At 38.7% G+C, this 12,323-nt stretch overlaps 1 protein-coding gene across 2 annotated transcripts in view; it reads left to right on the top strand.

The window, feature by feature from the left end:
- PAMR1 (peptidase domain containing associated with muscle regeneration 1) overlaps positions 1–12,323 on the top strand; it is a 95,257-nt gene that overhangs the window by 35,958 nt on the left and 46,976 nt on the right. For both annotated transcript variants that reach the window (XM_081951600.1, XM_081951601.1), the window contains exon 6: positions 3,608–3,715. In XM_081951600.1, the coding sequence (XP_081807726.1) occupies positions 3,608–3,715 (108 nt within the window). The remainder of the gene's footprint in view (positions 1–3,607; positions 3,716–12,323) is intronic.

A 12,323-nucleotide genomic window follows, 5' to 3' on the forward strand; every position in this document is an offset into this window, starting at 1 on the left:
GGGAAAAATTCTATAAGGTACATGGAGAAAAAAAGATAGCAGGAACGAAATTAGAGAACAGTCAACAATAAAGATCGCAATAGGCAGCAGAAAAGTAATTTTGATGGAAATAAAATTTTATTTTGGAAGTGGAGGATGAGGGCTAAGCAAGGAGCCTCCAGCCTAATAAAGAGAATTATAAAAATTATGAAATGATTTGGGAAGTACTTGAAGTGATTGAATGCTTGAAGTATTTTAGACGTTTATGCAGAAATGCTGGCTACCTGCCAAAAAATACAATGTGAGAATGTTGAAAAATGGAAAGGCAATAGGTGTAGATGGTTTAAGTGGAGAAAAGTTAAAATGCAGTCGGCGTATGGAAAGTTTGTGCTTCTTGTTTAATTACGTGTGAAGATTGTGTCTGAGCCTGATAATTGGAAGAATGCTGCTATTGTTCCTCTATTCAAAGGGAATAACAGTGAGCATGGCGGCAACACAGAGACTGGGAGAAGTTTAAGGGACAAAAGACAGTGTAAGCAGTGGTGGAAACAGGATGGTTTATATAGAAAGAGAAATTCAGAAGGGTAGCAAGGGGTAAACTAGAACTAGCCATACAGTAGTTCCCTTTTCTATCCTTTATCTCATGCCTTAATTCATTTGGCTTGCTGTTCTTTTCTGTGCTTTGCCTAATGATGCTTGCCCCAGTGGTGAAATCCTCTGAAGTCTGCTACCAGTTTGATGAGTCTGCTACTGAGCATGTGTACATGTGTGTTTGAGGCGCGCCTGCGCAGCGCTAAAAAAGGGACATTTTGAAGCCTTCCAAGTCTACAAAGGTAGGTGATTTAGATTAGCTAGAAATCAGGAAATCCGATGATTCTAGCTAATATAAATTGTGTGTCACAGCTGTTTGTCACCCAGCTGATTGTCAGAAATACCAGTTCGCCTGAACTGGTAAGCATTTTTACTACTGGTTCAGGTGAACCAGTCTGAACCAGTAGCATTTCACCCCGGCTTACCCCCCAAAGAGAATAGTGTGATGTGTATATATGCATAGCAACACTACATTGATCTACATTTAGAGTTCTTATGTGGCCTCCTAGATGAACTGGTTCTTTCACAATACTTCCGTTTATGAAAGTTGGATGGAGAGAAATTGTGAGAGAGTTCCATGTAAAAAATAGCAAAATGGGGTATCGAAAAGTGACTCTAGTACTCAGCTTCCCATTTAAGGCTGAATTCAAGACATACTTTGCTATTTGAAACAATCAGGTATAATTGTTTTTTAAGCCAGCAAATTGAGTCATTTCAATTCCATTCCCAAGAATGAATTCAGAATGCTGGATCTCTCCAGCCATTCTTATTTGTCTTGGGGCATTGACAGCAATGGATAATTGATAATAAAGAAAAATAATAATGTTGACAGGATATAGGGCAAAGATGGACTATAGAGGAGGCTTCCAATGGCTTTCTGCCGGAAGGCCTTTTAGAATCTTAAATATTGTCCCGCCGCTTCAAAGTCCATTGCTCGGTCTACTTTAGATTGTGTCCCTATTTGATCTTCTGGGCATGATTTTTTCCCTCCCTTGTTATTACATAAAGTACAAACAGTACCATCACAGTAGCTGCTAAAAGGAGGGCTGTGTTAATTAAAGGGTCTATAAAAAGACAAAAGTCGACTCCATGAAATGGGACTTGACGTGGGATATGTTGCAGAAAGGCCTCCCACCCTCAAGGGACTAACACATTACATACAAGGGGGGATTAATAGCTCTCAATTCTTCTTCTCAGTGGGAACCGCTTGGTATTCCGCTACTGCCACCCCCCTTTATTTCCGCCCCAGTTTTTTAGCAGCAATTATGGAGAGATAAGGTGGGTGCTACTCAGATAATCTATGCAGAGCAGACTCCAGTTTGGCTGTATACAGCTTGAATGAAAAACTTTTAAAACATTCTCCTTGGCAAAGTGTTAACCTGCTCCCTGAAACTGTTGATGAGAAGGGATGTGCTTTGCATGATGAGCAAAGGGGATGGGAGAAATTTTGCCTGAGCTGTGGGACCTCCAGCAGCACAAACTTAACAAACTGCCGCTGTGTGAAATCTTTCCCAGTACAAAAGCCTTGAGAGTAGTTGAAGGTCAGTGTAAGCGGAGGAACACAATTTCCTTGGCCGTCTTCCTGTGTTTATTGTTCGGACCCCATTGATGGACTGAAAGTCCGTACAGTGTCTCAAGAGGAAACTGATGTTTTCAAGACTATCTTTCCCACCTCAGCTGAGTTTAGATTGCAACTCTAGAACTCCTGATCCATGATCGCATAAACTTTGACAAATATGCTGGGAGTTTTGGGGAAACTTTTCTAAGATGACAGTTCTAAGTATTAAGTTTTTTTAAATCTTGCGGTATCGTTAAGTATTCTTTGAAGGATGAAACTAAGTTAGAAGGATCCTTCATATTGAAGGATTCTAAGTTAGATATGATATATCCAATAAAACTAATAGTTGAGGAACCTACCTGCCTTGGAGTCAGTTTGATGTCAGGGTTCCAAGTAATGCACCCATAGCAAACAAAACTTTGAGGCAGGTAGATTCCTCAAAGATTAATTTTATTGGATATATCATATTGGCACGGGCTGGTGAAAACCGACTCTAAATGTTCCCATGGTTTTCACCTAATTAAAAGTAAAAATTCATCCCTTTCTCCCAAACAAATCAGTCACATGGTCCAATCAATGTGCAACCCGATTGCTTGGGCAACATCACTCCTTCTTGCTTCAGCCACCTGTGGGAATGTCCTTGGTTCACAAGTGAAACTATTTTGCTTTGGCTACCAAACCCCAGCTATCACTATTCCCCCCTCCCTAACCCTCATCTCCATCGTGGCAACCCTGGAGCCTCAAAATGGCCTGTCAGGTCAGCTCCAGAGTTGACACTAAGAGCAGTACTTACATATTGAACATAACAAGTTTCAGTATTGTATATTTAATAATGGCTGGGATTCTTTCCATCTCCTCTGGCACATTTCATTTTGTGCCTTTAGTTTCACAACACCTTCACTAAAAACTTTTTCAGACAGCTTGCAGTGTTGCTCGATCTCTTCATTGACATTTCACTTTTATTTGATCTCCATAGGTTCTTTTGCTGTAAATGCAGTTGTAGAGTTTTCCTCTGTGGCTTCTTCCATGCTGCTTTATTCCTAATTCCCTAAAACTATAAAGGATCATTTTTCAGTTGTGACACACAGCTAATCACATAGCTTATTCAGAGATATAATTATTCTTAAAGTTGGCTTTAAGAACACAAATTATGTATCTAAGCTTCTCCCTTGGGACCTGCTTCAATTTTTAAAAATAGTTGTTTTAGCATGGAATGATCTCAATCACATTACCTTGTTTTTGATAACATTTGGGCAACAAAATTTGATTCACAAGAAGGATTATTGGGGCAGAGGATGGGCTAGATAGACGCATTTTTTAACATCACTGTCTCACAGCTTCAAGGACATATTGTTGTTTTATCAATTGCCCCCAAATACTCACATTATAAATGTCTCTCACTAAGAGAGAAAGGAGTGTAAAAGAGAGAAAAGAGTTGAAAGTCTGTGGAAGGAATTGAGAAGTCTTGTACATTTTCAGGTTGTTCTTCATCTCCATGTCTACATGATGGAACCTGCCTCGTTGATAAAATTGGTGATTACAAATGTGCCTGCTTGGCGGGCTATACTGGAAATCGCTGTGAAAGCTGTGAGTATATCACTGTAGCTATGCATATGCATAAGCATCTTCAAAGGTTCTGGGTTTTTATTCATTCAGCTACTGTTTGGCATTCTCAAGTACAATGAAATAGACTTGCAGGCTATGCTTCTACAACAGGATACAGAAAAACAGAGTTGGAAGGTACTTTGGAGGTCTTCTAGGTCAACCCCTGCTCATGCATGAGATCCTTATGGGGCAGACAGAGAGGCGTGCAAACTCTTTAAGAATATCCCACTTAAGAATATCTTATTATTGCTTTGGACTGGTCAACAGAGAAGGCCTTTGGTTTGTCCTCTGCATAATGGAGTTCTTCCATCAGTTCTGATGTCACCAGGTGTGTTGAGATAATTTCCTATCTCTCTTGTCAGGCCAAAACATCTGAAAAAAGGATCTGAGGATCAGTTCTGAGCATTTTTAAAAGAATGTTCTATTCTGAGCCCATAATGGCTTTCACACATCAAGGATAGACTGATTTGAAGAAGTTGGGATAATCTCTTTATAAAAATTTTTGGAATAAAAATATTTCTCAGTTTGGATAATTGAATATATAAGTTATGGCCATTACTTCTTTTCCATAATTCTAAGGAACTGAGGCTGTTTTGCTATTTTTTTTAATGTGGAGTTGTTATATCTGTTTTTAAATTTATTTATATGGGTAAAGTTTGAAACTACTTTACTAGCCCTTGAGGTACGTCTATTCATTTAAAAACCATTCAAAGTTACAACAGTACTGAAAATAGTGACTTGCAATCTGTTTTCACACTTACAACTGTGCAGACTCCTTGTGAGTTCCACATGATCACAACCTGGGCACTTGCTCACATTTACAATGGTTGCAAGATCCTTGGGACAAGAGGTCACAATTTGTGACATTACCAGCTGACTTCCAACAAACAAAGTCAATGGGGAAACTGGTATGGAAGGTTACAAATCGCCATCACATGGTGACTTGGTAACAACCATAGCAAAACGTTGTAAGATTATGTGTAAACATACGATGCCCCGCTTAATGACTGCACCGCTGAACTCAAAGTTTACAGTCCCAGATGTGGTTGTAAGCTGAGGACTATCTTTAAATACTTCATTCCTTATATCTCGTGATAATGTGTTTTTAAACAAGTCTTAGACTGGAGAATGATAGAGAATGTGTAAAACGTATTATTTCACAATTCTTTATGTTTTTGTACTGAAAAATAGGACAGGTGTCTGCTTCAGAAAGTGATTAAGAACTGAGTCTTATTTTTGTAACATTCAGATGCCAGGTCAGAATTGGTCCTAAAATATCTATGTACGGCACATTTGTATGTATGTGCATGATTATGTTGAGGGACTCAATCATTACCATTTGAGTTACTTGAATCAGAAATGTCACGTATTACTAGAGGAATGGAAGTATACTATGACTGAAAGCTTAGGTTACCCGAAGACTCCTGAAATATATGCCATTTAATATGCCTATGTTTTCTCTGGATATTTATGCAGATAGATAGATAGATAGATGATAGATAGATAGATAGATAGATAGATAGATAGATAGATAGATAGATAGATAGATAGATAGATAGATAGATAGATAGATAGATGATAGACAGACACAGACAGACAGACAGACAATAGATGATAGATAGATGATAGATAGATAGATAGATAGATAGATGAATAGATAGATAGATAGATAGATAGATGAATAGATAGATAGATGATAGATGAATAGATAGATAGATAGATAGATAGATAGATAGATGAATAGATAGATAGATGAATAGATAGATAGATAGATAGATAGATGATAGATGAATAGATAGATGGATAGATAGATGAATAGATAGATAGATAGATAGATAGATAGATAGATAGATGAATAGATGAATAGATGGATGGATGGATGGATGGATGGATAGATAGATGATAGATAGATAGATGATAGATAGATAGTTGATAGATAGATAGATAGATAGATAGATAGATAGATAGATAGATAGATAGATGTAGAGATAGATAAGATAGATTATGATAGACAGACAGACAGATAGACAGAGACAGAGATTTTGTGGAATTGAGTGGCTACTGTGGGAGCCCTGAAAATGATGCACTTTCTTTAAGGAACTGCTGGCAGTCACAGCAAGTGCATCCGCTCTTGCTTTGATGCTCCCTTTCCTCCTAGCTCTATCTGTATTCTTGCTTATTGTTTGTTTATTTTGTGTTTATAAATTGTAAGTAAGTACATGGCTCTGGACAGTACATGGCAAAATCTCGCGGAAACCAAACTGGCAGTAATGCCAGCAGAAACCCACCCCTGATTCTCACCAACACATTTTCATAGACTTGTAACCTTAATTCTGTGCCCTAACTCTAACGAATGACTTGCAAAGCTACTACTGCATTGTTGGCATTTGTGGAGTCTTCACTTTTAACATTGCTGAATTGTTCAAAGTTGGTGTCATTTTAGACATTACAATTATTTATTATCATTTTCATTGACATATTGCTCTTATATATTTTGTGAGCTTACTACACAGTTTACTTACACATGGTAGAAGTAGCTTGAAAATATAACAGAGGCAAAGGGAACTGCAGCTATTTAATTTGATTTCTTCTATCCATCACCTGTAAAAATAGGATCCAATGGCAATTGAGTAAGTAAATGTTCATTTGACTGTTCTCTTCCCACCAAGTTTTCTGTAATGTTTTTTTTATACTCGGCAGACGTTGGGGGTCTGCTAATTTCCATACTTTGTACCTGAGCATTGCCATCTTAGTAGTGTAGTAGTACAATAGTATAGCAGTAATACTGCTGGCTGGGGAATTCTGAGAGTTGAAGTCCATACATCTTCAAGCTATTAGAATATAGCAGGACTGTCAAACTCGCCACCCGCATGCTGGATGCGTCACATACTGGCCATGCCTATGCCCAATTTAGTGAAGGGGGAAAAGTCACAATACGTCACGTGATGATGCTATGATGCCATGAGTTTGACACCCTTGGAATACACCCACTGCCAGAAGTTTGATCCTCACAGAATTCAAGATTGACTCAGCCTTCCATCCTTTTGACGTTGGTAAAATGAGGATCCAGATTTTGGGGGCAATATTCTGACTCTCTAAATTGCTTAGAGAGGGCTGTAAAGCACAGTGAAGCAGTATATAAGTAAGTGCTATTGTTTTTGTTATTAAAGTTGAGAAACACTGTAATAGTATGATTCTTTTCATAAACATTGGAAAGCAGTCTAACAGAATAATCTTATTTTGAAGGGAAGAGCTTTCTGGCTTCTATGAAACAAAGTTTTTAAAAGAAGCATTTAGTTTTTTTGACTCCTTTAGAGGGAGTGCAAAGTCCGTTTGCATATAGAACTTGTAAGTTAAACATCAAGGCATAGTCTTTAGTAATTCAGTGATTACAAAGTGTTAATCTTCCTTTGAAATTTTCAAATTTAGTTTAAATATTCTTTTTTTCTGAGCGGTCCAAAGCAGTACACCATCCTTCCCCACAAACAACAGGAAATCTACAAAGCAGAAATAAGGATTAATAAAAGATTTCTGCTTTGCATATGAGCTATCTGGAAAGGAGATTAAAATCGGATAGATGGGCAAAAAGCAGAAGCTTTAGATGTACCTGTCAACTTCAAAATGGATCTAGTCTGCCGCAGCTATCTTTTAATCTCAGCTTGCCACACAGTATGGAGGGGAGGGCAGGGGAGGGAAAAGAAGCTTGGAATGTCAAACCAGACAATAACAACAGATCGTTCCATGGGAACCAAGGTAATCTCAATGGTTAGCTGGCCAAAGACTGGAAGGAGTTGCCAGGGAAGATTCAGAACATCTAATTGGACAGTGTGACCTGTAACAAGGAGGGAGGGGAATATCTATTCTTTAATTATACTAAAACCGCAGGAAATAATTAGAGTTGGTTTTGCTTTCATGCATGCCGAAATGATGTACTCAATAAAACAGATTTATTTGAGAAATCTGATTGTCTCGGAGTGCTGACTTGGATGGACTCATCCTGACAGCACCATTTGTGAGTTACAGGGAACTTTTCTCTGCTTTGGTATTGAACTGTAGCAGAGGCCTTCTTCTGTGATTCAGATAAGTAATGCAGCAATTAAAAAACAGAATTGTGAAAGCCCGGCAGAGTTTTTATTTGTCTCTTCCTATATTAAAGAAAATCAGGATGGGGCAATCTTGAGTTTCTTTCCCACCACTTCTCCTCTTTCAGAATTAAACTTCTGTTTACATAAACACTGTTGAATTTCTACTTCAAAGTTATCTTCATATTGCTTTTTGTTGGGTCTCTTACGTTTTTAGTGAAGAAGAAATACAGAGAGTAAGAAAAATGTACAGCATGAATAGGCAGGACGTTATGGTTCACTCCAATTTACAGTGAGATTATTTAGATCCAACCTGGCCTTTTCTTTTGCTGAGCTGTTTTATGCTACAACTATCTCTATGTGGCCATTACTGGACTGTAGTCTATGCACATGATATATTTCTTATCATCCAAGCCAACAATAATTGAGTACATAGCAGAGGTGGATTCCTACCGGTTCGGACCGGTTTGGCCGAGTAGGTAGTAACTCGGCCTGCCACGCCCCTAAACTGGTTCTATCACCGGCACTATAGGTGCCGCCATCTTGGTTTTTTAATTAATGTGCATGCGCACATAGTGCGTATCAATGTGTGTACTCCCTAAGTGCGTCTCTGAGCGAACCAGCAGCAGCAGAAGCCGAAACCCATCTCTGATCCGTAGCATGGCAAACATGCAAAATTTAATTAGTGTGGCTGTATTTGCATGGGCAAACCTTGTTTGGATAGCTTATGGAAGTGATCTAATAGATTCTATGCAAAGAATCACATTGGGCCATTCATAAATCTGCTTTCCAAAAAGATTAATATCAGATATGGCACTAGCAATCAGAAAGGCCAATGATGAAAGAGTTATTTCTACTGCAAGTAAACCATGAATATAAAGACAACGCTCCTTGGCAGGCTCCAAATACAAAAGTTTTATTCCACCCATAAATGTAACTCAAGACTGACAAATAAATGAAAATATAAAAATGTAATAGATTCCTCTCTGCTTTATCTTAGAGACCAAAAGAAGAACTCTAATCCCAATCTCTGGGTGATTAGGAAAAATGTTTCTCCCTTCCCTCTCATTCCTATAAAGCTGCATTGATTTTTGACATTGGACTCAGCATTCTGGCTCAGTGGGTCGTTGCATGGAATTGCTGGCCTTTAAAACAAAGGTCTCTGACCAAGTTTTGCTCAGAGACTTCCTGTCTTCATTGTCCAAAACAAAGCCCAGCAAGCCTCAAGTCCTTGAGTAAATGCTAGGATCCTGTCTTGAATGGGGAATTCATTGCTTTGATCCATTTCTCTAGTGTACAGCTTCTCAAAAGACTCTGGTTGCCAGCCTTGCAATATTTATTTGGAATCCTAATGAAGTGTTCTTTATTGAGCTGAATCTGGCATTCTGGACCATCATTAATAGCATTAGATTACTAGTAGGACAGGGGTGTCCAAACTTGGGAACTTTAAGACTTGTGGACTTCAACTCCCAGAATTCCCCAGCCAGCCATGCTGGCTGGGGAATTCTGGGAGTTGAAGTCCACAAGTCTTAAAGTTCCCAAGTTTGGACACCCCTGTAGTAGGAAATAGCCATTATTTTTAGATGGGCCTTTTATGTAAGGATTCCTTGTTCCTACTATCTAACTCCTATGTAAGAAGGCGTTTTTTTACAGCTGCTCGCATCAATAAAGGCAGTAGATCAAAATATTATGAGGCTGGGAGATTCTATTTGGGGAGGGGGCTGTCTTTATTAAGGTCTGGCCTAGAAATCAGGAGACTGTGAGTTCTAATCCCATTTTAGGCATGAAAGCCGGCTGGGTGACTTTGAGCCAGTCACTCTTTCTCAGCCCAACCCACCTCACAGAGTTGTTGTTGTGGGGAACACAAGAGAAGGAAGGATTAGATTATGTACGCTTGTTGCCTTGAATTACTTATAAAGTAATGAAGGCAGAATAAAAATGCAATAGGAAAATACATCTTTATATGGTGAAAGCCAAATTTTGATATCATTACTTGATTAGATTATTGAATTTAACATATAGTCTTAGTATATGGCCAGATATTTTTAAAAAAATGTTTTGAAATGTGAATAATATTAAAATTGTGTAGTAGGCTATGAACACTGTTGCAATGTTGTGAGAAAAAGTTTCAGTTGCCAAATATTATTTGAATCATTAATGACAAAATATGTATCAACTTAAAATGCAACACTTCTTTCATGCAACATTTTCTTTCTGAAGTAAATTTTTCAGACATACATGTCAAAATAATTAGACTGACATTCCCAAATTAAATTGGAACAATATGTAGGGGATCCAGCATTAAATACAAATTCAATGTATACCACCTAAATCAGTATGCTTATTTAAGATTTATGACTTTCTGTCTTGTACAAGTTGTATTATGATCTGTGGCATATTCTCTTATATGAGATGTAAACAGTAAAAATGTTACGGATTAAATATAAAATATAACTCAACAAATAAAATTCCAGACACCATGGGCCAATGTACACATATTTAAAATACAGGATTCTTCAGCATTCATAGAAAACTGGAGGATGAGCAAAGAATTTAGAATTTTTTTCAACTTTGAAATATCTCCCTTCGGAGTTGAATTACGTCCCTCTTCAATGTTTATGAAAAGAATCATACTATTACAGTGTTTCTCAACTTTAATAACAAAAGCAATAGCACTTAGACTTATATAGCGTAAGATGGTAGTGTTAAAAAGAGGGGGAGTGAGAGAACATAAAAGCTGCTATGGGTGGAGTTAGATCTTCGGCATTGTGTAGAAATTGGTAGTGACTCTTAGGAAATTCAGATGAGGAATTTTCCCAATCCTATGTGGTATATTGGGGATTGTCTGCAATGTAGACAAGCAACTCAGAGATTCTTATCCTTGATCTCTCGTTTTCTGCCATTTTGTCTTCCTTCGTGATTCATCCTGTTCTATTTCTTCTGCTCCTTCACTTTGCATCTACCCGATAGTTTCTCAGATGAAATAGGCACTAGGCTAGGTATATTATATATGGGCTACAAAGCTCCAGATCACCACAGCATAGTGTTATAAAAAACTTCTTGTTCTTTAATGGTTGTCCGGTTTTTTTGCAGCTCCAAATTGGTATGCCTGCATTAAGCTCAGAGGTATTCTCGTAAGTGGAAGTACAAGGAGTGCCTTCTAAAGAAAGAAGAGTTTATTGGCCTATTTCATATCTGTTCCAATTCTCATGTCAGGCTTATTTTCTGTCCTCATTATGTGTCCATTTCAGATAATGCCTAGTCCTCATTATCTGTCCATTTCAGATAATGAACTGGGAATGATTTTTAGATAACAAACTCAAATGCCCACCTGTTTTGGCATCAGTACTTTTCTCCTTTAAAGTATGTGCTATAAAATATCTATAGGGGGCTCTCTTGAAGAGCATTCAGAAGCTACAGCTGGTGCAGTGGCGTGGACAGCATTTGGGTCCCTAGAGTGGCCCATGTTACACCACTGTTCCCAGATCTGCATTGGTTGCCAATTTGTTTCCAGCTCCAATTCAAGGTGTTGGTTATCACCTTTAAAGCCCTTCATGGTGTGGATCCAGGTTACTTGAGGAATTGTCTCATCCCACTGGGATTGGGCCGCTCCACCTGTGCCAGCAGAAGAAGCATGCTGCAAGCCCTGTTGGCCAGGGAATTCTGGCTGATGGGATCCAGGAGAAGAGCCTTCTCTGACATCACTCTTGCCCTTCGGAACATTTTGCTCCAACTCTCCCAACCTTCCTCAAGAGCTTAAAGACCTGGTTCTGCTTGAGGCTCCAATGCAGAGGTGGCATTCAGCAGGTTTTGATCAGTTCTGGAGAACCGGTAGTGGAAATTTTAAATAGTTCAGAGAAGCGGTAAATACCACCTCTAACTGGCCCCCCTTGCATCTATTCTTTGCCTCCTGAGTCCCAGCTGATCAGGAGAAAATGGGGATTTTGCAGTAACCTGGAGTGGGGAGGGAATGGAGATTTTACAGTATCCTTCCCCTGCTACGCCCACCAAGCCATGCCACATCCATCAAGCCATGCCCACAGAACTGGTAGTAAAAAAAAATTGACCCACCACTGCTCCAATGGAGGGGTTTTACATGGTGTGTGTGTGTGTGTGTGTGTGTGTGTGTGTGTGTGATAGATTAATAGATTAATGACAGAACCCACCTCCCCTCTTGCTCATTCTACTCTCTCCCTACTATCTTTTAGTTATAGTTGATAATTTATAGTATTTTATTCTTATTATATACCGTACATGTTTCTAATTGTTTCATTCTTTTTAACATTGTATGTCATCCAGAGTCACCTCATAGTGAGATGGACAGCAAATAAATTCAATACAGATAGATGGATGGATGGATGGATGGGCGGGCGGGCAGGCAGGCAGATAGGTAGAGGTAGACTTGCCAGATCTTCCTTTGCTATAAATTATCTTCCCCTTTTCCCCTCCCTCCCTCTCTCCCTTCCTCTCTCTCTTTCTCTCTCTCTCTCTTTTTCATGACAACTATT

This window comes from Natrix helvetica (assembly GCF_964273705.1).
Source record: "Natrix helvetica genome assembly, chromosome: 1".
Classification (NCBI taxonomy): domain Eukaryota; kingdom Metazoa; phylum Chordata; class Lepidosauria; order Squamata; family Natricidae; genus Natrix; species Natrix helvetica.